The 23,951-nt window shown below is 39.6% G+C and overlaps 1 protein-coding gene across 5 annotated transcripts in view; it reads left to right on the forward strand.

Annotated features, from left to right (window-relative positions):
* The first annotated feature begins 679 nt into the window (after positions 1 to 679).
* The window catches only part of SUN1 (Sad1 and UNC84 domain containing 1), a 43,601-nt gene continuing 20,329 nt past the window's right edge, over positions 680 to 23,951 (forward strand). The window contains exons 1-8 of one of the 5 annotated variants that reach the window (XM_090024709.1): positions 680 to 945; positions 7,433 to 7,529; positions 14,280 to 14,474; positions 15,491 to 15,678; positions 18,252 to 18,278; positions 18,387 to 18,581; positions 21,642 to 21,764; positions 23,429 to 23,512. In XM_090024709.1, the coding sequence (XP_089880835.1) occupies positions 7,453 to 7,529; positions 14,280 to 14,474; positions 15,491 to 15,678; positions 18,252 to 18,278; positions 18,387 to 18,581; positions 21,642 to 21,764; positions 23,429 to 23,512 (889 nt within the window). In that variant the 5' untranslated portion in view covers positions 680 to 945; positions 7,433 to 7,452. The remainder of the gene's footprint in view (positions 946 to 7,432; positions 7,530 to 14,279; positions 14,475 to 15,490; positions 15,679 to 18,251; positions 18,279 to 18,386; positions 18,582 to 21,641; positions 21,765 to 23,428; positions 23,513 to 23,951) is intronic. The other 4 variants (XM_090024708.1, XM_090024712.1, XM_090024710.1 and 1 more) reach the window with 4 other exon arrangements.

The following is a 23,951-nucleotide window of genomic DNA, read 5'->3' on the forward strand; positions in this document are numbered from 1 at the left end:
TTAATTTCCAGTGTATTCCCTAATCTCTGGGAGCAATATTATTCTCATCAAAATAAACTTTGCTGGTTTTTATTTTAGAAAACAAGGGCTGTGAAGGAACCACCTTTGCAATGACCTGTTTAAGAAGAGCTTTGTTTGTTAAACCGGCAAACATTGCATTTTTCCTTCTACTTGCATCTGTACAGGAACAAATCATGAACTGACCTGCCATACTCTAATTAACACTGCTTCACTGACCTGCGATTAGGAGCTATTTTAAATTAGGCTACAACCCCAATGTCTGTGGGTGGGAGGTTAGCTCTGTTAGCAAAAGCAGAAAATTGGATCAGGCTTGTAGAGCTTATCTCTTCATTTCACTAAATCAAGGTAGGTTCTTAGGATTAGACTTGCAGAGTTTGCTAAGCAGTGGTTGCATGCATATGAGAAAACACCTTTTTATAATTCATTCTTTTATTTTATATAAAGCTCACTGACATGCGATACTTAAAATGCGCACAATGGTGGCATGTAACTATAAATAAATTGCTGGACCAGCTCTTTAATTGTGGGCCGGCTTTTCTAGCGTTAAGGAAACTAATGAGTTAAACGGCGTGGGCTGGCCAAATTGGCAGTGTCCAATAAATTTAAACTATGGCTCTGACTGACAACAGGAGCTTTACTTGGTTGGATCAGATTAGGCTGATCCTTCAGGCTTTGTTGAAGCTAGGAAGCCATTTTGGGATTCTGCAGTGTGGAATAGAAAATAACATACTGTCAACTTGCAAACTTGCCTTGAACGATTTTTGGCTGGGATTGCCAGGCTTTGGAACAGGAGGCTGAAACATTTAATCATGCTAAACATGTGAAACGGATGACACTGGATTTGGGATATCTAGGTTTGCCACACGTTTACTGCTGTCTTCTGTTCATCTGCAATAAAGTGATAGATCTTGGAGCTTTACCTAGGCAAGTTGCAACTAAGTGTTTTGAAATGATTTGCTTTTTTTTATGGACTAACTTGCGTAACTATCTAATTCTAGGGAGCCTTAAGTAGAGCACGGAGCCTCTTTAAATGGAGAGGCCTGTTTTGATTCACGTGCAGCAAGATGTTTGACTCTTACTGCTATCTAAATCTACAGATTCCTAGTCTGTAAAATGACTTGGTGCACTGTAACTATAGCATGTTCAAATGCTGTGTGCACAAGCACCGAGCAGATCTGTTTATTGGCTCACAGCTGGATTTGTAGCTATTTTCTGTTTGGCTCCTTTTTTCCATTTATAATAGTTAATCTGAATATATGGTATATTTGCTTATTTCAATAGTGTTTTTAGTAATTTTTGTAAGAGTTGAGCAGCATAACAGATTTTTACTTTTCTGTGATGTGATTAAGATATGAATTTTGGTTTTTTTTAAATGTTCTTCACATCCTTATGGGGGAAAAAAATGTATTTTAAGCCTGTGTCTGTTTGCTTAAAGCCATTGCTTTTCAGCCTGTTTTATATTGGTAGTTCTGGGAGTATGTGGAAGAGATCTTGGAAGTGTTCAAGGTACACTCCATAGAAGTAAATTCACATCTAATGTAATCTCTTATTTAAGGATTCCTATTCCCCATCCAGGAGAGTATTTGTGTTGAAATATAGTTATTTTGAACAGTAATATAATTTCACATTTGAAATCCAAAGTAGAAGCAGTATCTTGCCAGGAATTGTTGTTTGATATTTATAGTAATGAAACCAGAGCCTGTCACCTCCACTTGCACCCAGCTAAGGCTGCAGTTTGTAGTAGCAGCATGTTTTAGTAACTTAACCTAATTTTGAAACCAGAAAAACTCTAAAATAAAATAGCAGATTTCTGTTGTTAAAATTTTACAAGGCTTAAAAGAATTGCTTTATTCTCTTCTTCCTAACCCCTTGTAATATCAAAAGTGAGATGTGTTTTGTTGCTGTTTTTGTTTTGTTTTGACCCAATCAGTTGTTCATTCTTTGCAGTTTATTCACGTTGGTTTGGCATGTGGCTGTGTTGCTTTTACTTTCCTGCTAAATGTTTATGTGCAAAATGGTTTTGCAATGAAGACTTGCTTTTCTCATTTTTGACTGGGTGGGGGTGGGGGAGGGAGCAGGGTCTACCAATTAGAGCAGTCATCTGGGACTGTGGGGTTGTTTCTAGTGCAGATTTATTTTGTGACCTTGTCACTTTGCTTAATCCTCGTGTGCATCAGTTTTCCATTTGTAAAGTTAGGATGAGAAATACTAACACACAAGGATGTTATTGAAGATAATACTACAGTACTTGAAACAGCTTGTGCGATGCTCTGATATAATCCTGATGTGGCTATATAAGTCCATAAAATAGAGTTAAGTTGGGGCTCATTATAGTCCTGTCTCTGCTATGGACACACGAATGCATGAGGTTGCATACCTTTAGGTTTGTGTTAAAAGGCTGCTATCAGTAGGTCTTGTCTCTTTGTATGAGTCTTCCATTGGTATCAGTTGGGCCAGGATTTCCTTTGCGTTATTTACTGTTCTAAAGCTATGGAAAATGAGTATTTATACAGTTGGGAAAGAAGCTTATGGTGGGGGCAGGAACATAGACTTGATCTTACTAATTTTTCTGACATCTTTGGATTTATTGCTGGAATATAGGGCATGCAGCAGGACCCCTTCACCTTCCTAATGCAGGGGCTACACTAGTACTCAGCACTACAACAGTAATTTGATTGGTTTCCTGGGATATGGTTGTTTTCTCCCCACCAGCAAACATCAGTTTACCTGCATGTCCAAGAGGAACAAGGATGTTGACTTGTAGGATTGTAAGGATAGTGACAGTGGGGAGGCATCCCATGTTTTCTCGCTTGCACTTTGTTTGGGTGAACTTACGCTTCTGTCTCCAGTTTCAGTGCTGTCAAGTTGCCTCACAAACACAATCTTCTTTCTTGTTCTTAGTAAATTACTCCAGCGTTCTTTAGCTGTATCCTCACAATACTATGCAAAAGTTGCATGAATGCTGCAAACAGAGTCTAAAGAGAAAGGAAAGGGTAAATCCAATCAATTTTTCACCCCATCAACTTTTAGCTTCTTAAATCAATATTCAGCAAACATTGAAAAGCCTACATGTAGCCTGCCTTACCAGTGATCACCCTATGACACAATCAGTATGAAGTTTATTCAGGCAGAAAAAAAGTGCTATAAATACTATATCAGCCCTTCATTTCTCTTGCCAATTTGTGTACTTGGCAACTGCATTATTTTGTTAAAATGCATTTCCTTCTGCTCCACACAGAGGATTGACTGAGCATACAGGAGAATGCTTTCAAGTCAACAGAGTGAGAAAGCAGAAAGATTTGTGCCACCCAGCTCTTATTACCTATAGTAGTCATGTAACCATAATGGGTGTAAAATATTGAAACAGAAAGGGGGAGAGTCAAAGTTTTTTCAAAAGTATCTAAAGTTAGGCCTTTAAGCTAAGTACAGACCATCATAAAGCCCAAGGCTGAATTGATTCAGTCTTCACGGGTTAGAGCTGCTTAGATTGGTCCGATGAGTAAGTGAACAGACTTTCTACTTTTGATTCCAGAAATGTAGCCACATGCCTGCAGTAGCCCAAGCCAGAAGCTTGGGGGCTAGGGTCCGCTTGCCTGCTCTGCTGGAGCAGGCAACTTGAATCTGGAGGGGATCTGGGTAGAAGTTCAATAAACTGATTTAACCCAAAGCAGTTAAGTCTGACACTGCATCCATCCAGGTTTATCTTAAACCAGTTTCTGCCATTTTGAAAGTTGTTTATGTGCACTGAACTTCTGTTATGTTATAGATTTGAACTGGTTTTCAATCACTTATACTGGTTTATTTGTAACTTCTGTCCCTAGCCTTAAGCTGGTGGCCTAGTTTTAATATAAAAGCACTTCTGGGAGCACTGACGTGGAGAACTGATTTATGTACTTTGTTGGGAGCCTAACTCTATCTTTAGGAACTCCTCTTTTCTTCAAGTTGTGGCTCTCATACTGATGATTTTTATTCAAAGGGACCGTATTGAGATCTGTTTTTAGTCATAGGAAAAATAACTTTATATCGACTGTTTTTGGAAATATTACCAATAATACAAGAATGCCCAATTCCTGAATTGTCCTATTGGATTTGTAATCTGAATTTAACTCGGAAATCAAGAAATGAAGCAAGGCCTTTAAACGTTAGGGCAATTTTTCCATTAAGATAGGACATTTTGGTGGCAAATCCCTTTTAGAGATCTTTGATAATGCAAAAAAACCCCAAAGATCCTTTGCATATGTGTAAATATATTCAGTGCAATTTAAGTAGCAAAAATGTAAATAAAATAATTGGTAATTTCTGAAATATTTTATTTGTGTGATCAGAAATGATGCTACTTTAAAAAATAAGCTAACACCTAACTCTTATTATTTTACTGTTGCTTGGAATCCTTAAAGTTTCCCACAACACTTTTTTTTTTTTTCCAAATAGACAGTTATTGTATGTTGAACACTTAGGTGTGGGAAGAAGCTTTTCCAAAGCAGGAGTTAGCTACTCGGGATTGGACGGCTATGAAAATGTCCTTCTTATACTCTAATATTGCATGGTACAAGATCCCTGGGTATCAGAAAGTTGAGATCAGCCCTCCAGCAGCCAGGTCAAAATCTGATTGGTTGATGAAACGCTGTTTGCAAAGTGTTTGTGCAGCTGGATCCATGTTCAGTCTCACAAGGAAGAGTCTCTTATTCGTAGTTGTAAGGTGTCTGTGTCAGGGTGGATGACCTTGTTGAAAATGGCCATTTTAAGTCACTTATTTCAGTTTTGTGTTGCAGTTGTGTTTAACGATATTTTCTGTGAAGAAAGGATAATTCTCCTTAGCTAGCGGCTTTTCTTTTTTTTTTTTTTTATTTCAGTGCTTTGCTTTCTTTGAGCATCCCTGGCATGCACATTTGAGGAGAGAATAGCATCATATCTTTTATAGGTCACGAATAATCAGAAGAGACAAGCATGATTTAAACAGTATGTTAGAGCAAATAGGGAACTCTGTGTTCAGAGTTGTTAATTGCAAAGGCTAGTGGGGGAGCTGAAAAATATTAACACTTCAGTCCCCATCTACTTGGCCAAAAACCTAGGTGTAGGTGTTGCACTTAGAAACAGGGATGTATTTGGTAGCTGTGGTGGTCTGAGACGAAAATAAACTCTTGGTTCAGAGATGATACCTTGTATTAGACCAACTAAGAAATCACAAACAAAATATCTTTTTCTGCAAGCTTTCAGGAACATGCGCCCATCCTCTGGCTCAGGGAAAATGAAAGGTGGTATAAAGTCCCCATAGGTAGAAAATAAACTTCATTTTTGCATAAAGGAAGCTGAAGGTGGAAGTCCATTCCTCTGGGTCCATGGGAGTGTCTTTGTGAGTTGCTGTTTGATGCACTTAAAAACCAGTTTTTTAAATCTAGCGCTTTAAGAATTGGCACAACACTTGGTTGATTAAAGCAGAAAGGCTTGCTTTAATATCTACCAACAAGCTACAAAATTAAATGACAGAAAAAGACTCTTTTCCCAATATAAAATGAGCTATTACAGAAGTCCTAGTACACAGTTAGCTGTAGCAGTGTTTTCTTACTAATGCAGGCAGGCAAGCTGGTCCATTCTTGCTACCGTCACCGAGCAGGATCCTTTGCTGGTTAACCTGGGTGCAGGATGGTTTCTTGATCTTTCCTGGACTGCACAACTTGCTGGCAGTTCTGCCTTGCTTTATATTGTTTAATTGTATAACTTTTAAAGCATTTTTCCTTGATGAGTGGCTGACTTAAAGTCTGAACAAAACAGGGAGGAAAAGGGTGACTGTCACATTAAATTGCTTGGCTCCTGTTTTTTGGATTTGTTTAGGTGTGAAGACTTGGGTTGGTTGGTTGGTTGGTTTGTTTTTGTAGCCCCTGACTAACTTGGCAATTAAATGTGATGGGCCTTGAGTGACAAAACAGGATGCTTAAAGGTATTAGTTGGGGGACCTGTCTTTGGGTCTTTGTTTATCAGTGGGGAAAACTTGCTATAGCTTGTACCTGTGGTGGTCTGTTTACAAAACATAGGTTGAATGATTGAAACATCTGGAACACCTTAGACACTGGATGCCTGTTTTGAGAAATGTACGGATCTGGTGCCTGCAAGCTCCTCAGTCTTGCACCTAATGGGTTGCAAACCATTAGCCAAGTTTAATATTTTTTGTGGCAGGCTTGTTACTTTAAAAAATGAGTAGTGCTCAGTCAAGTAGTGCAGGAAGGGTCAATTGAGTAAAAAGCCTAAAAAAACAGAAGAGACCTGGACCAGGAGAAGCAGCAATAGAGGATGACCCTCCTTTGGAAATGCTCTGTCTTTAGTCTCCAGAAGCACGCGCAGACTATTCTGTCAGACACTTAAAAATACTATAATACAGATCTAATTAATTATAACTATAATACGTGTATGCAGTTAATATATCTGGTTGTGTTCTTATAAAACAGGATTGCATTCTACTCTTGATAGCTGCTCTACAGATCGCATTTATTACGATGTCAGGCCTTCCCAGGCACCTTACTGAAGAGGGTTGCTATTTTGGAAATAATACTTGAATTCACACATACTCAGATTTCTGTACCCACTGAGCTATCATGCAGAACTATTTAATAGTCGCTTTTCTGCAGCCTACACTGAAAGGAGCTCAGGAAAATGCCTAATTAGTTGTGTGACTCATGTTCTCTGCTTGGGCGTGGTGGCTCCAAGTGTTTTCACACAGAGGCTTAGTTTAGCCAGTCCTGAAATACTGTATGACCTCTTAAAGTGAGTCCGAAACAACCTCCCTACTCTTTAGCAAAAGGTGTTTGAAAGACTTCAAAAGTAAGAGACTTACTTCAGTGCAAAATTTCTAGCTGTAAATTGGATTAGACTTTTTAGCTGGGCAGAGGAGGCAATAACAAACTCTTATAGGAAGTGCTGTGTCATTTGAGGACTATTAATTGAGCTACTAAGAGTAATTTGAAAGTACTGTTTTGGGTATTGTAAAATCGTGACAATGTTTAGTAAGAGTAGAAAAATATGTGTGGTTTTTTTATAGGAATGGCATATTTTAGTATTTCAGTTACTTGAAAAGTAGTGTGACGTATTGGTGATAGCAGCTTGGGATTCCAAATAACCAAGTACCTAATGAAAATAGAAGATCTAGGACTAATCAGAATGAAAACAGTCTTCAAGCGGAAGCCATTTAGCTTCATGCAGCAGTGATAAGTGATATCTAGCAGCAACAGTAATGCTGTTGGTTGGAGTAATGTTAACTTTCTGTGTGGGAATCCGGTTCTTTGATACCAGTAAGGCTTGTTGCCCTGCCCCTGCAGTATTTTTGCAGTATTCAGTAACACAGGCTGAACAAAGCAAGGGCTCTTACCTTGTCTTTAAATGCTTGTCATTGCATCACTTTGTTTTCACCTCTTTGCAGTATGATTTGAAACAGTCAGCATGGACTTTTCACGTCTACACACGTATACCCCTCCCCAATGTGTGCCAGAGAACACTGGCTATACATACGCACTCAGGTGAGACTTTTCTTTACTTGTAATGAAACTATGTGCTCTCAGCAGCATTTTGTTAATTCTAGAGAGCTTGGCTTTTGCGGTAAGTATCTTCTAACTATGTTGTTTTTTTAAATAAAACTTATGGCTTGTGCTGTTGATCAAAAAGTTTACTCTTGTTTCTTATTCAGGACAAACGCAGTCATTAATTTTGAAAACAGTACATTTTGAACCAACAGGATGATGACTAAGACTTGGTATTTACTGGTTACTATGAAAAATTGGTGTAAGGCTCCACCTAGATACCATTGTTGTCTTACTTTTTTATAGCTGGTATAAGTAATCTGTCCAAATTTTTACACAAGATGCAAAGTTTATTTGAAATGTATCTGAATAAATATTTGCACGCTTAAAATGAACATGGGGCTGAAATTCTGCAGTTAGTTATAATTCACAATGGTTGCTGATTTTTAGTGCATGACTTAATGTGGAATTTGACTTAGAATTAACTGCCCATAGATCTGTGTGAGTTTTACACAGCTAGCAGTAGTAACCTGAATTTTGGTGAACTGGAAATTGTTACGGATATTAAACTAACTGCTGTACGCATGTTATTAACTGTGCCAGCCTACTTTTTATTTGTTACATCACTGAAAGTATCACAGTAAAAAGTGTGATGTAAAGCTAATGGTGCCTGGCTAAATCAGCTATCTGATTTCTGCACTGGCAGAGAAATAAGGAAAAACTAAAGAATTAAAAATGATTCAACTAAGTAGATACAGTATGCTAGTTAGGTTTGGGCTTCTGGCTGCAAGAATGTTTCTCAGGTGAACTTAAGCAGCTTCTTTTCACCTATTAAAAGGAGCGCTTCTAATACAGAACCTGAGAAAATCATGATTTGTTTTTTAATGCAGAGGCATTGTGGTAATTCATGGAATTCTAGCACAAATTTGAGAATCTATAAAGATAGCCCAATTTTAAAATTCCTCAAGAGCCCAGGCTTGCACAAACTACTTCAGTGTATAGCTTATTGCTCATTTTTGGGAGTCTGCCTTTTGGTAATAAGGGGTATGGAACACGATCTTAATATAGTGTATATGATACTAATAATAATAAAAAAAAAAGAGCAACTTAAATCTTCCTAACCATTCCTACATGTCTTAAACCAGGGCTTTCTAACTGGTGGCCCAGGAGCTGCATGCAGCCTGCAAGGGGTTGATTTGCAGGCCCCGGGCTTCCAGCCAACTGCCATTCCTCCTATTGCTCTGGCTTTAGCAGTAGCCAGGATCTCTGGGCTCCCCCTCACTCCATTGGCTTCTGCTTCCTACCCTCCACCCCAGGGAGTAGAGTGGTGTGGTGCATCACAGCACAGCCCACAGTGCCAAAAGCGCCCACAACCTCATGTACCCATGCAGCACAGGAACCTGTTACTGGGTAGTGAAGGTGGGGGTGGGTCTCGTAGGTCACATGCATGTGTGGTCCCCACCAGTGCAGCCTGCTGAGCATGTGGCCCTTCAGATTCTTCTGCATCTACAAAATACTGTATATGCAAGTGATGGAAGGAGATGGATCTTTCTTAAATTATTTACAGTTGTTTTTGACTGTAGGCAGCCAAGGAATATTTTCAGTTAGCAAGACCATATTTATAAAGGAAGTGTAAACAGTGGTATCATTTGGTGGGGCAGATTTTAAAACTTGTTACTTAATGTGAAAAAAGTGTTATTTGGGTGAATTCCTTCAACAACTACTTGTATGTTCTATAATTTGTGCAATTTTTTTTTTCTGATGATAGGAAAGTTGCATAAAATTTAGGCTCTTATCTGAATTCTTGTCCTTGCTTGGCTGATTACATGCATTCTCTTTTTAACTTTTTACTATCTTCTCCATAGCAACTTACTTCTATCACAAACAGAATTCTAATGGGAAGCATCTACATGAGACGCTTTTTTGTGCAGCAGACTAATTTGCTGTGCAGTAAAGAGTCATGGTCTACACATGCATGGCAATTAGGGTGCAGATCCAACATTTTTGAGAGAGGCAGTACTTTTAGAATGTCTTTATAAAGAAACTTCACCCTGATACAGTGCACTGGATTTTAGATGGACCTTTTTTTTGACCCCTTCTGAAAAGTGTTTTGAATCTCTATTCTTGTTTCTTCTCATGATATTTGCTGCTGTCAGAGGTGGCAATATTGCTTGAGTAAGAACTGCAAGACTGATCAAACTTGGATGAAAGTGGGGAATGCACTGTGATTGTTCTGAGAGCTGGAACAAAATTGGAGTGTTCCACCTCCTATACAAACATTTTAAACACTAAAATAATGGGAAGCTGACAAACTTTGGGTCCTCTCACCAGGTCTTCTGTGTGTTTTTTTTCATTGCATGCTGAATTCTTGTTACAGCGCACAGACCTGTCTGCCATTCTAACGTTAATCAATATTGGGGTAACCTTACAGAAGAAAAGTGGCACTAATCTGTTGCTTCAGGAGTATTTCTTTTTTGGATTTTTTTTTTTTTTGGACCTGATGTTCATTTTGCTTCTACTTTTTATATAAAATCTTCTCTCCCCCTGCTCCCCAGAATAAAGGTTTGATTTCACTTTGATTGTGAGGTCCTCTACAAATGCTACCCTTTTCCAGGGTTCTAGCTTTTTATAGCACATGCCTTTTGCTCGTAGAAAATAACATAGGATCTGTATTTATTGTATCTTGTGCAGGACTGTAACAGTAATCTTCGGTAAAAATTATATGCTATAGAATTATTAGCCTCAGCTATTATTTGTTCATGGAAGTTATGTTAACTGACATTACTGAATGTTTATAGCAGTAATAAGTATTATACTTTGAGCCAAATTCAGAAAATCATGTAAAGTGACGACATTTAAACTTCCAGCCCCTTCGGCATGTAAATTTTAAATCTGAGATTGACAAAAGTTTGGTGACAATGTTAAATTTCTACCCCTTCCCCCCCCACCCCCCTTTTTAGACTAATGTCTGAATTTGGCTCCCCTTTTCCTCAAAGGTTTGTAGTGCCTGACCATTCATGCATATTTGAACCTTTATGTCTTATCTAGTTTTGTTTAAATACAAGTACTATTGAAAAGGTTTGGGTTTAAGGCAGACTAACTAGCAGTAAATCAAAATCTGAGTGTTTAATGGGCAGATGGGAGTCCTTCACTAATTGGCTTCACTGTCACTAAGTTTAATAACTGGGAATAATTGTGATTCCATTTAAATCAGTAACTTGAGAGTTAGCAAAATCAAACTTTAAAATATGCCAGTTTAAAGACTAGAATAAAGGATAGAAGTGAACACAATAGCTGGGAATTGGGAAACAGAAGTAAACCCGCATCTCAAATAGTGAAGAGATGTACCAGCAGCCCAAAGCGTTGTAGGGGCCATTGTGTGCGTGTTCCTATATGGTCAGGCTTGAGGTGGAAGGAATCATTATGCAGTTCCCCCTGTCTGTCTGTTTGTGTCTAGTGGATGTACAGTGACATTTATCAAGCTATAATCTGCCTTATGTGGAAAAGAACCTGTATGGTATAAATTGTTCAGATGTAAGGAAAGCTTTTAGTAGCGTCTCCAACAAGGTGGGCGGGGGGGAGCCCTTACCAAAAGATGGAAATTGTTTCTGAGTCAGGGCTCTTTCAGATATTGTCCATTTTGTTGTCCTGTAGGCCAGGATACAACTTTATATACTTTAGAATTAATAAAACTGTTACACTGCACAAGGACATGGAAATGAGAACTTTTTTTTTTTTTAAATGAATCCCATGACACTTTACATTATATATGTAGTTTGGATTCAAGCCTTAAAATCTGATTTGGTACAAAACAGTTCCATAATATTAGGATACTTAATAAGTCCAAATGTTCACTGATGAAAACAAACTGAAGCTTGTTACAGCTGTCACATACTCTGTGTACTCTGTGTTCTTCATGTGAATTGGGTATCTGTAAGTATCTGGCTGAGGATGCGTAAAAGCAGATGGATAACAGCAAGTGTAAATAACAATCAAATCACGAAACATTTGTTTAGGGAAGTTCTCCAACTAATAAAACTGTTGAGATCTTTCATATCTTTCAAGGAGAAGGAAGGAGCAACAGAGAACAAAATAGACTTTATGTGCAATTGAAGAGAAGAAAAAAAAAGTCAGATATTAACTACAAAAACCTTACCAAATATTTTTGAAAGGTACTATAAATATCTCAATATTTTACCAACAACAAATGTAAATGGAATACTAGGGGCAAAGTTTCTCTCAAACAGCAGTGCCTCTGTAATTTAATTTGGGGGTGGGTTTTGGCACACTAGGTGCTTGGGTCCTTTCATATAGACGTGCGCACAAGTTGTGCATTGCCTTCTCTTGAGATGGACTAAGACTTTGGACTTGTGCATGGATACAGATGTCCAAAGTAATACGGTTTCTGCAGTTGATTTGTCTGTACAGTAAGTGAGTGTCATTCATGTTGACCCTTCTTTAAAAAAGGCTTAAGTTACTGAAGTATTAGGGCTATAAGAGTAAATATTCTGTTATGCTTTAGTAGTGTCTTTAATTATTCTGTGGAATTTTTTTGATCATACAAAACATGGACTATGCTAATCTGATGATTTTATTGGCGCAAATCAGTTGCTTGACAGATCAAGCTATACACAATGGGGAAGAGGGGTGGAGAAGAACTTTCATGGGAAGTGAACAAATAGCTTAGTGGAATTTCACCTTGGTTTTGGGTAGTGTTTTTGTGTGTTTGTAATCTGTGATGAATCACAGAAAGACAGTCTCCCATGAGAAGTTACTGTTGTAACAGTTTGATTTTAAAGCAAGCAGCTATCCTGAAAAATTTAATAGTAGAACACATGTCCTGTACATGGAGACCATTCATCCATTATTTCTTCAATATTTAGTGGTATTAGATCGTAATCAAAGGTGTTGTGTGCATGTGTCTATAATATAATCCTGTTTGACAGTACCGAGAATGAATGCCCCTTCTTGTTTTGGACTAAGCGTGCTTTACTCTGCTTTCTCTTATCCTGTTAATTTCACAACTGCCCTAGTATATGCTCCTTATAGTTGTAATTTTTTGTAGGATTTTGAGGGTCTTAAAATATAAAATTCTTGTGCAAGACCTCTCAGTCTGCTTCAGCGCTCAAAGGGTAGCGCTTCTGTGGGGAAAGAACTTGGCCCCGACTGCGGTCAGACCTGTACCAGTTGAATTGAGTAGATTCAGTTACACAGGCACAAAAGGCTGTAGATGCTCTTATTGTGGTTTGGGCTAAGCCTGTTTCTAAGGATGTACAATAAATCAAAATAACAACATCTACAGCCTTTTGCACCCTTTAACCTAAAGTGTTTTAAAACATGTTTGGTTAAACTGGTAGGGATGTAAGTAAACAAAGTCTTACAGGTATTTGACCAAAATGGGGAAGGACCATTTCATATAATGAAAATTAAAACTTGTCTGGCATATGAATCTTTAGTTCCATGCAGTCTTTGAGTTGGGTCAAAACATATTTTACTATATGGCTTAAAATTTGAACAGTTAATTGCTTTATTCCTCTCCCCCCACCCCTCTCTCTCTTGTAAAAAATGCCATGATGAATTTTAATACTGCAAAGGGAAGAAGAATCACCTTTTGGGTTGAAACCAAGCTCGACACAATTTGGGCTGGGGCTGTGGATGTCTAAGACTGAGAAGGTGATGGAACAGAATTCCTGCTCTGGCTTTAATGCGATGGCTATTTTCTAAATCATTGTGTCTCTTTAGTTTTTATACTTGCTTACGGTGAACTTGATTATCTTGTTAAAAGGATACTTTCTGTGTAAATGATGACAAATTATTTTTTTGGAGCCATACTTCCTGAAGCAACATCATAAAGCTTGGAAATACTGGTCTTAATTACTTGTATGGTGTCAGAAAAGTTTTCAGAGATGTTTCCTCTTTCTTGTGGGTATATACCAATCTTTATCTATATCCTCTCTACAGAAGTATGTCCTTCTGTTTCTATATCCTCTCTACAGAAGTATGTCCTTCTGTTTTGTCTTTGTAACTAATTAGAACCTCCATCCTGCAGTAGGAACTATATGGACTAGTGGTTCTCATTTGGGTAAAACAGCACCCTGAGGTGCTACAGGACTCTGTGAGTACAGCAATTCAGATGCTGCTGCAGTGGCAGTCACCAGGTAAAACTGCACTGCCTGCAGGGCTGTGGCACATGCACACTTCTGCTAGGTGAGGGCTCTCGGATAACCCTAAAGCAGACAGAGGCAGTGGGACAGTTCCACCCTCCTGTCTCTTTCCTGGAGGAATGGTTGGGATGAGGCAGGGGAAGCAGACTGGGAAGGGCTACAGCCTAGGCCAGCTGCCTTAGGGTTATCAGAAGCCCCAGTGCAAAATGAGAGAGTCCACATGCCACAGCCTTTCCCAGGTTGGCTATGCAGCAGGCATGCGGGAAAGTTTGACCTTCTGGCACTAACAAGCACTTCATATGTACAGTACTGAGGTAAACTGGGGCAGTAGCAACAATGGTTCTCAGCCAGGGAAGCTGCCACATTCAAAAAACTGGTAGAGGGGTGCCCTGACTCTGAAAAGGTTGAGCACCATTGGAACTACTGAAATATTTCTTGAAGTGAGCAGAGGGCTTGTGGAGTCCTCCAAATGGAATCGGAGCCATTATAAAAATAAGTGATATCTGTTAAAATCTGATTTGTGGGGGGTTTTGTAACCCTTCTTGAGCCTTTAATCTGCTAGTTTACAGTTTAACTCTTATTGTAGTTCAAGTTACTCTTCAACTGCTTTGGATTTTGAGACCGAACATAAATTGGATCCAGTATTTGATTCTCCAAGAATGTCACGGCGCAGTTTACGTTTGATCACTGCAGGATATAGTAAAGCAGATGATGTTCGAACTGATGGCATCTACAACAACTCCTATTCTGGAAACATGTCTTTTACAGAACAATCATCTAAGTAAGCATTCTTTTTAGTTTATTTGCTGGTCAGGTTCTAGGTTTGCCCATTTAATCTTTTTCCAATACCTGCAGCTATTTTTAAGAACTTCCCTTTTTTACAATGAGAGACTTCAAATATGACTGCTTGATGTCTACTGTAGTAAAAAAACTGAAATAAAGAACCCAGATTACACAAGGCTGAGAAACATACAAAGGTAATTTCTTTCCTGAATTTTGGACAAAAAGAAATAAATGAAAGAGAAGATTGTTTTCATTTTCTTTTTGGTATTTAGTGTCATTTTCAACAAAAGAGAACTAAATATCGTTTACCACTTTGAGACTAAGGCTGAACATTGCCAAGTGTGCTCTTCATCCACTCAGTTGCATCAGTGAGGCTAATACATTTTAGAAATACTTGCCGTTAACTTTTTTTCCAGTGAGACAACTGGCTGTATTTTGAACACAGCTTATGAAAGCAGATTGAATTTCACATTGCTATAGTAAACTTTACCCTGAGCTAGGAAATGTTTACCTGTTTATCTGTAGGCACTGTGGGTAGCCCCCGTAACTTGTTACTGGGATTGCTTTTTGATTTGCTTGGTGGTTTTTGTTATAATGCATGAAATGTAGCAAGTGATTTAAGTCTTTCTCAGGTAAGATCCAAATTATGAAACTTAAGGTCTCAAAGCATACAGATCTGGTTGCAATTTGCAGCATGTCACAAGATAAAATAAAGCTCTCTTTTAGAATTGCCCATCTGATAGTGACATGTCACTTTGGGGTATATGAAGAAATGCCTGATTATACAATGTTTTATTAAGTAATTCAGAGTAAAATGTCTGTGTATGTACTTGTGTACATGCTGAAGAGTTAAGTTGGGAATGACAGACAAAACTTTCAGCTTGTGTTAACAATTTAAGTGTAAAAAATCTCATGAGTGTGAAGCACATCTTTTTAAAATAATGCAAATATTAGAAACAGCACTCTACACATCTTGATGTTATAACTTCTTCATGGTTTGCCTTTCTTCTTTAGAACAGTAAAGCAGTGCAAAAGTATGAGCAAACAGTTGGGCAGTGTAAAACATACTCCAAGAAAAAATCTATCCAGCTCTGCTTTTAGCCAAAGTAGCTTCAACAGCCATGTCAGTGATACATCTACACTGTCCACTGTATTAGATGAATCTCTGATCCGGGAGCAGACAGAGCTTGACCATTTTTGGGGTGAGTAGTGAATGCTACTGTACTTGAGTCAAACTGGTGTGCAAAACTACCATATTTTCTCATGTACAACATGTACCTCGCCCCTCCCCCCAGAAAATAAAAATTGGTGCAAATGTATTAAGTAGGAAAGTTGATTTTTCTGCATGGGATAGAAGCTTTGATTTCTGCTACACAGTGCAGCTGTAACATTAAGGCAAGTAATGGAGTCAGTTGACTTAGAGGTTCATTGTTAATATTTGTGGAGTAAAGAATAATCATTTCTCCTTTATAATGGTCTTAATTTTCCAGTAATCAAGCCATCCTTAAACTAGTTTTGCTGTCTTCTAGTTGCTGTTGGTCTTTCCTTTCACATCCCTAGGGACTCTTTAGCTCTTTTTTTTTTAATCATAGATTACCCCCATGAAGATCGGTCCTCAGCAGCAGGTAGGGTTTCAGCTTTAGTTAATCAGGAAAGGGAGGGCAAGTCAGCTGAAAACTTGTCCCTGTTTTTGCTCTATGCAGCCATAACTCTGGATGCATCTTTGTTTTTATGTATTTCACCTTTCAAAAGCAAGGTACAGTCTGAGGTCAGTTGTATATGAGAAAACATGGTACCTTTTAAGGGTATAAAGAGCTTGGGGAGGTATGTGCATCTGTCTTTCCTTTTAACACTTTTTTTTTTGTTAGATGCTTTCTTTGCTAACAAGGCACAACCTTTTGATAGACATCACCACCACTTAGTACTTAATTGTAAAGTCCAATTTTTGCCAGTGACATGTAACCTAGGAGTAAAATATTTTGACATCAAGACATGTTTGTCAATGCAGCAGTGTGCCAAGCAAGAATGTGTTTTATTATGTACTGCACCATATCTTTTGTGTGCTTATTTCATTTTCTGCTGCTACTGAATGCAGTTCTTGTGAACTTGAAATAGTGAAGTACAGTAAAAGAACAGCCTTCCTAATTTTGGTGCTTTATGTTCTATAAGTGTACTTCTTTATAAAATCAAAGTACAAAATACTATTTTTAGGTATGAACCACTAAGCACATACGAAATGTGTCCAACTACAAACAAAACCATTATGGCATGCATGTTCACGTTAGTGAAATAACAGGATGTAATAGTTTGCAGAAGATATGATTATTTAAGACTGACCATGTGAACAATTACAGTAAAATCTCTTATCCAGCATGAGGGAGGAATGGGGTGGGAGGGGTGCCGGTAATCTAAAAACGCCGGTTACCTGGGGTAGGGGTTTTCAGCCAGATGCGGTTAACACAGCTTTTTATTGTAGTTCAATAGTTATACTACGTAAGATCTGACTGTTGTAATAGATAATAATGTGTGTGTGTGTGCGTGTCTAATACTAACCTCTGAGAACAAGGATTTTTGTTCCAAGCCTAGACATGTTGGGGGAGAGAAGATGGTGAAAGCTTTGTTCCATTTAAAACAGTAAGCTGTGGTCAAGAATTTGGCTGAATTTTACTATTGCAGGGATGTGGCTGTCCGAGCAATACTTGACACTTCTTAGGGACCCAGGTTAGATTCCTGGGCCTTTGGTTTTGTTAAATGGACAGGCAGCCTGCAGTAGCAACTGAGAGGGTAAGAGAAAAAGATCCTATAATGATCTAGGAGTGGAGGGGGCGGTTTGTTGGGGTTTTTTTGGGTGCCTCACGGGAAGAAGTAAAGAGGTATTTTTCCGTCAAAAAAAGGCTCCTCGTTACTAAATATAGATGGTATCAGATTGTGGAATTGATAATAAGGTTTTGTTTTGTTTTCTTTAATGTTGTTACCCAATGAATAATTAGTGTAACTTCCCAGATAAGAATGAAATATATAAGGTTCAAAATGTTGATTGATGTATAAATATCACGTTGGATATTTTGGTTACTCTAAAGGTTTCAGGTTAGTGGCATTTTAAATTCCCTCAGAAGAAGAAATGGGAACATGTACGTTTTTGCAGTTTTTTACTTCTTTTCATACTTAATTGGATGATTTCCCCCCCCCTTAAACCTAAAGCTCCCTAAAGCAAAGCACTGCCTAGATAAAGCAGTTAAAGAGAAAGCCATGTGACACTTGTCATGCTTTCCAGTTCCATCCTGCTTGTTTCTAATTGGTATATCTGTGACTTGCCCATAGTTCTTTAATTTGAAGAAATGTAGGTCTAATTTTTAGCAGAGTATTATGTGCTAAATTTGACGATACCTGTTAACTGGTTCTTACTGTTATAGTCTGACTTACAGTAGTAGCAAAAAGTGGTTACTAAGCAACAGAAACAGCATCACTTACCAATTATCTGGCTGCCTTAGTGGTCACATGGGAGCTGAGAGATGGTGTTATGTAGCTTATTTGTAGGAGGAAAAAATAATGGAATGAGGTGGTCAGCAGTGTATATATAAAAGATCTGAATATACTGAAATCCACCTCAACAGGCAATAAATATAGTATTGTGGTCCCAATAAAGCTGCCTTTTGTGGTTCTAGGAATAACAGAAAAAATTGTTTAACTACACTTCAACTCGAATAGTAGCTGATTTACCTTGCAAGAGTCTGTACGCAGGAGCAAATATATTTATTTTATTTTTTTTATTTAGGTCTTGATGATGATGGTGATCCTAAAGGTAACTGCACAGCCCTTGCACTTCTTTCACCCCCTCTATTAATGGCTACAATATGAAAAGTAAATTGCAAAGAATAGATTGACTATTATCCCTTTTTTGATGCATCAGGTGGGGACGCAACAGTGATTCAGGGAAATGGTGATCTAGCAACAGTAGAAACGCAGACTACCGTAATCAATGGCTACACCTGCAATGATTGCAGTATGCTTTCTGAACGGAAAGAGGTCCTCACGGCATACTCTACTTCTCACATGCCTTCTTCAAGAATTTACTCCAGGGATAGGAGCCAAAAACACAAGTCTGGTAAGTAATCTTCCTTTCTGTTTATTGTGGTGTGTGTGTATATATATATATATATATATTTTTTAAGCCCAGTAAATCCTTAAATGCCAGTTGGCATTTTATCCTATGATGGTTTGTTCAGAGTGAGACTAAACTTTTATAAGAGTTGACCTCTGATTGCACAACAAATTGACAGTATGAATTTTTCCATACAGTTACAGGAAGTTTAAATGTGTCACATCAAAATTTAGTTCACATTCTCAGATAGAAAACTGTTTTGTGCTGGTGTGGCTAATGCTGGTTTTAGTAGTAAATTAGCACTTCATTAGAATAGTGAGTGTTGGTCTCTCGTATTAAAATTCCTCTCTAGTGTACAATGTAATCAATCCACGGCTTTTTTCTCTACATTTTTTTGGCAGAGATTGTGTGGCACTTGCAGTACAAAAAACTTTGAATGTTCCCTTCCCATTGTTTATTTTCAAGACAGGATGACCATTTGGGGGTTCTGCTTTTCCACCCCTCTTGCTTTTGTTTCCTTTTCAGTGTTTTGAGCCCTCTTCTTTCTTTACCTTCCTTGTCTTGCTTTTTGGGGGGTTTGGGGTTGGGTTTGTTTCTTTGTTTGTTTGTTTGTTTGTTTTTGTTTGTTAGTAGCAGTCTCATTAAGTATTCCCTGGAACTCTTGTTCTCCTCTGGCCTCAATTTTACATACTAGTGATTGCAGGCAGTTAATCCAGTTGCTTCTCTTTCTGGACCAAAGTATGCCTCTAGTTGGAGTAAATCTTGATTAGTAAATTGATTTCTGAGAATCTTGGGGAAGATCATGGTAAGATGCGACTATTGAGACTAAGTTCTTAGATGCAAGGAGTGTCTGTTCCCATATGTGGGGGCAGATAAGGGTTCTGTCAAATATTTTAATTTGGTATTGCAATATAGAAATACCAGTTTCTAATATCTCTCACATATTCGCACAGGAGACTTTTATGATAATCCCTCCTAGTACACACATCTAGTACTTCCTTAGAAGTCTCTAAAGTTAAAACGTCACAATGCTACTCTGTTATACTGGTGATTCTACTGTGCATGTTCTGACATGGAGGGAAGGATGCAGGGGAGAATTTTATAATAGCGAGTGGCGATGCATAGGGGTGCATGTGCATCTGAGCATGGTGCTGCACCCCTTACAAAAAGGCACTGTTGACACCACTAAGTCAGCCTGCTGGCAGTCGCTGTTCGCTGCTGTGCCGCCCCCCGCCCGACACTGCTGGCAATGTCTGTGGGCAGTCAGCAGTCACCACTGGCTGCTGCCAACACTGCCAGCAATGTCTGTCTACGGGTGGTTGCTGACCCCTGGTTAGTGCTAACCCCTCCCCCCCCAACCCCATCAACACCACCGGCAATGTCTGTGGAAGCTCGCTGGTGCGCTCATGCTGCCACCAGCACTGCCATGCCCCCCCAGCAGCTGCCAGGGGCACACCTCGTTCATGATAACAGCTGTCTTTGCTAGAGAAACTTTTATATTTGATTTCTTCCACTCACAATTCAGTGAGTGGAGAGCAGCGAAACTTTCTTCCCCATCCCTGAGCAAGAATTCATCTTAAGCCAGGGGTGGGTTGGAGGGCCACTTAAGGAGTTTTGGTGAGCTGTTGAGGCCTGGGGGTGGGTCAGGAAGATGCTAATTGAGCCTATTGGGCCTGCCAGCCACCTCCAGGAGCCTGAAAGAGGAGGGCTCTGCCCCATGCCCCCTGAGGGGGGAGGGCTGTGCCCCCTTCCACTCTGCTCAGCTGCAGCCAGGGCCAAGCTGGCCAGGCCATGCAGCACATGGACTCCTGTGCCTCATCACAGCCATTTCCTCCCCCCGCCTGCCCAGCTTCCTGTTAGTGCTGTGTAGTCCTGACACCGTGGCTGCCAGCAACTGGGCCCACACAGGATGGGCATGACGCAGCACATGGAGTAGTTGTCCTATCCTCCCACTGCCATGAGCCACTGCCTCTGCTACACGAGGAAAGTTGGGGTGACTGCCCAAAGCTGAACCCCCTCTGCACCTGGCACAGACTCACCTCTGGCACCTCGTGGTGCTGTGGCGGCAGCAGCTCATCACAGCAGGCAGGATGGCTACTTGGCGTGCTTCATTACACCCTGTCCCATGTGGGACCGGCAGCTGTGGTGCCAGGACTGTACAGCTGCAGCACCAACAGGAAGCTGGGAGGGGCAGGGGAGAGTGGCTGGAGCAGAGTGGAATGGGGCACTGCCTGCCCTCCTCAGGCATCCAGCATAGAATCATAGAAAATTAGGGTTGGAAGGGACTTCAGGAGGTCATCTGCTCAAAGCAGGACCATCCCCAACTAGATCATCCCAGCCAAGGTTTTGTCTAGCTGGGTCTTAAAAAACCTCTGAGGATGGTGATTCCACCACCTCTCTGGGTAACCTGTTTCAGTGTCTTACTACCCTTGTAGTGAGAGAACTCTTCCTAATATCAAACCTAAACTTCCCTTGCTGCAAATTTGAAACCATTGCTCCTTGTTCCGTCATCCGCCACCACTGAGAACCGGTTTAGCTCCAGTCCGGCTGGCAGTGGCCAGCAATATTGTGCCTGCCCCTGCCTTAAGCCCTTTCTTACTTGAGCTGGGATCTTGAGACGGTCACTATCCATGGTTTCACAGTACTAAGAATTGCTGAATTTTGGAAAAGTTGCACTGTAAACAGTGGCAAAAAGCTAGTTTTTCTTCAAATTATTAATGGTATTTCTCAGATAAACAGACTTTATGGTTTGAGCTATTCTTCTGCCCTCTAAAATTGGTCTCCTAGTTGCAGCTTAGATTTGCTGGCATTGTTGAAGTGTCCTTCTTGTTTCCCTAGCCAAGGCTAACCATAGATAAATGAAATAGGATTAGCAATGCTGCTAACAGTTGTTTCACTTACCATTCGTATTCCTGGTTAAGTAACTAAACTTTTTATCCACCTCTTCCTTCTGCTTCCACTACTCTGTTGGTATTGCATTTGTCATTATCGTGCATATGTAGGGAAATAACTGTGTATTACTTTTTAATACAACTTATTTTTTAATCCACACCTTTTTAATAGGAGGCACCTTTTTCTACATGAATAAGATTCTACAATTGGTCAAATACGCTGCAACCTCTTTTGCATCACTGTTAGTGCAACTATTTCAAATGGTTCTGTTGAAGCTGGGTTATGAATTTAAAGGTACCTTTTCAGTTGTTTTTCTGTCTCCACAAAAAGCACTACCACCTTGAGGAAAAGCTCAGTACTCACTGTTCTTTTCTGGCTTTTCACTATTCCTCTGTGGCACGGTGTCTTTAGTAAAATGGTTGGTTTCTTTTCTCTTTTTTCTTATTTTTATTTGTTGTCTTTGCATTTTGTCTTTTGGAGGTATCAATATCCAGGTTAGTGGTGATAATGGTGTGGTCATTCTGTGTCCCCCTGCCTTCCCTTCCCCCTTCTTCCCTCCCCCCAGAAAACATCATGCAGGAATGTTTAAATGGAGAAGGTATTGTATACAAAACGGTGCACGTTAAATTTTATAATTCTGTAAGTCGGTATTCTCACGCTTACACGTTTTAGCTACCTATAGTCTTGCTATTCAGGGTTCTAAAGCTTTGCTTGTTCTCTCTACAACCCATAGGTTAACCCTTTGTGTAGGCCATTCTGGTGTTTGGTCTTGTGGTGAATATTGCTTATCTTATAACCAAAATGTTAAATATAACCTGCCAAGAGAGAAAGTAACAGTAATGTTGCTCCTCTGATACATCAAGATGGGCTAAAGGGGATGTTCCACATCCTCCCACTCCTTTGGTAAGGTTTTGGTGTGGTGCTCTCATCCTTTTTACGGTTTGCCAACCATTGGCAAGGTTTATTCTGGTTATCTTTATGTACTCCAGAACCTCCAGTAATACAGAATAAGTTGTATGATGCTTGACTTGGAAATTAAAGTGATGAGATGGTATTTAGGATCTGTTGCTGCAGCTTTTTTTGTGCAGGGGAAGTAGCAGGATTTGTATTAAATATAAAAATACACACTAAAATATTACTTCTGTTCATTTTCTTGTAATCCAAGTTTCACCTGCTGCTTGTGAGGTCTGAACTAGTTCTTCAGTTATCCATAGTATGTGTTATGGAAAAACTGGATTTACCAGGGGCGGGCAACTTATTTTGGGCAGAGGGCCGCTTACTGAGTTTTGGCAAGCCATCGAGGGCCACATGACAGGCAGCCAAGGGCAGATTAATATTAATTTTCTAAATTTTTTTAGGTGCCCCACAGGCCAGATAGAATGGCCTGGCAGGCTGCATCCGGCCCCTGGGCCACATTTTGCCCACCCCTGGGGTGGACTAATTGATCTGAATTTGAGATTTGTTTTCCAACTTGAGTCTCTCAAATTAGACACTCAAATCTGATGTTATTGCGTCAGATTCCTTGGAAAATAGTATGGGACTTTGCAGTTATTAAGCAAATATGAAAGCAACTTGTGTTGACTGGCTGCAATTGATCGTAGGCTATTTCAGTTATATGGGTGCCAAACCAGGGTCCAACGACAGTCAGACAGCTTTGAGGCAGGGACCAAATACCCAACCATCTTCTCTAAGAAGACTTGAGCTAAATTATAAAACAAAAACTAGCTTTTGTTAATAGAAGTAAAGTAAAATATGCAGGAAAGCTTGGGGGGGGACCCCTCATGGTTTTCGGTCAGACCTTTGTAGGTAGACATACAAGTACCATCTTCAAGGTGTCCGGTAGGTGGTGTAATTTCATAAACAGTCGAGACGGGTTAATTTGCTTGCTAATCTAGCTGTTTGGAAAGTTGTAGATTCCCTGAGTGTTAAATTGCTGTGTTCTTTCTGTGTTCTTTCAGCTCACTCAAACTACTGTGGAAGTATGAATGTAAAAGAGTTTCTCAGAGAAGATGGCCATCTTGGTATAAATGGGGAATCTTTGTGTAAGTGCTGCTGGGATTTTGGTTGTAGCCGTGTTGGTCCAAGGACATAGGCAGGCACGGCTCTTTGAGTAGATGTGATATATTTTATTAGACCAACTGAGTAGTTGGAAAAGAGTTCCTAGCAAGCTTTTGGGCACAGTTATCCTTTTTCAGGCATAGGGAATCTCTTGTGGTCTGAGACTCCAAAGAAATTTCTGTTCCTTGGAGTCTCAGAACAGCAGAGACTTCTTATGCCTGAAAAAGGGTGATTGCACCTGAAAGCTTGCTAGGAACTCTTTTCCAACCACTCGGTTGGTCTAATAAAAGATATCGCATCTACTCAAAGAGCCTTGCCTGCCTTTGTATAAGTGTGGCATTTTATATGCTACCTTTTTTAGCCTGGGCTGGATGTCATTATGACTTCTAGATGCTACATAGCTACTCCTTAGCTCTGTGAAAG

The sequence above is a fragment of the Crocodylus siamensis genome, chromosome 12 (genome assembly GCF_052110815.1).
Source record: "Crocodylus siamensis isolate JL-2025a chromosome 12, ASM5211081v1, whole genome shotgun sequence".
Classification (NCBI taxonomy): domain Eukaryota; kingdom Metazoa; phylum Chordata; order Crocodylia; family Crocodylidae; genus Crocodylus; species Crocodylus siamensis.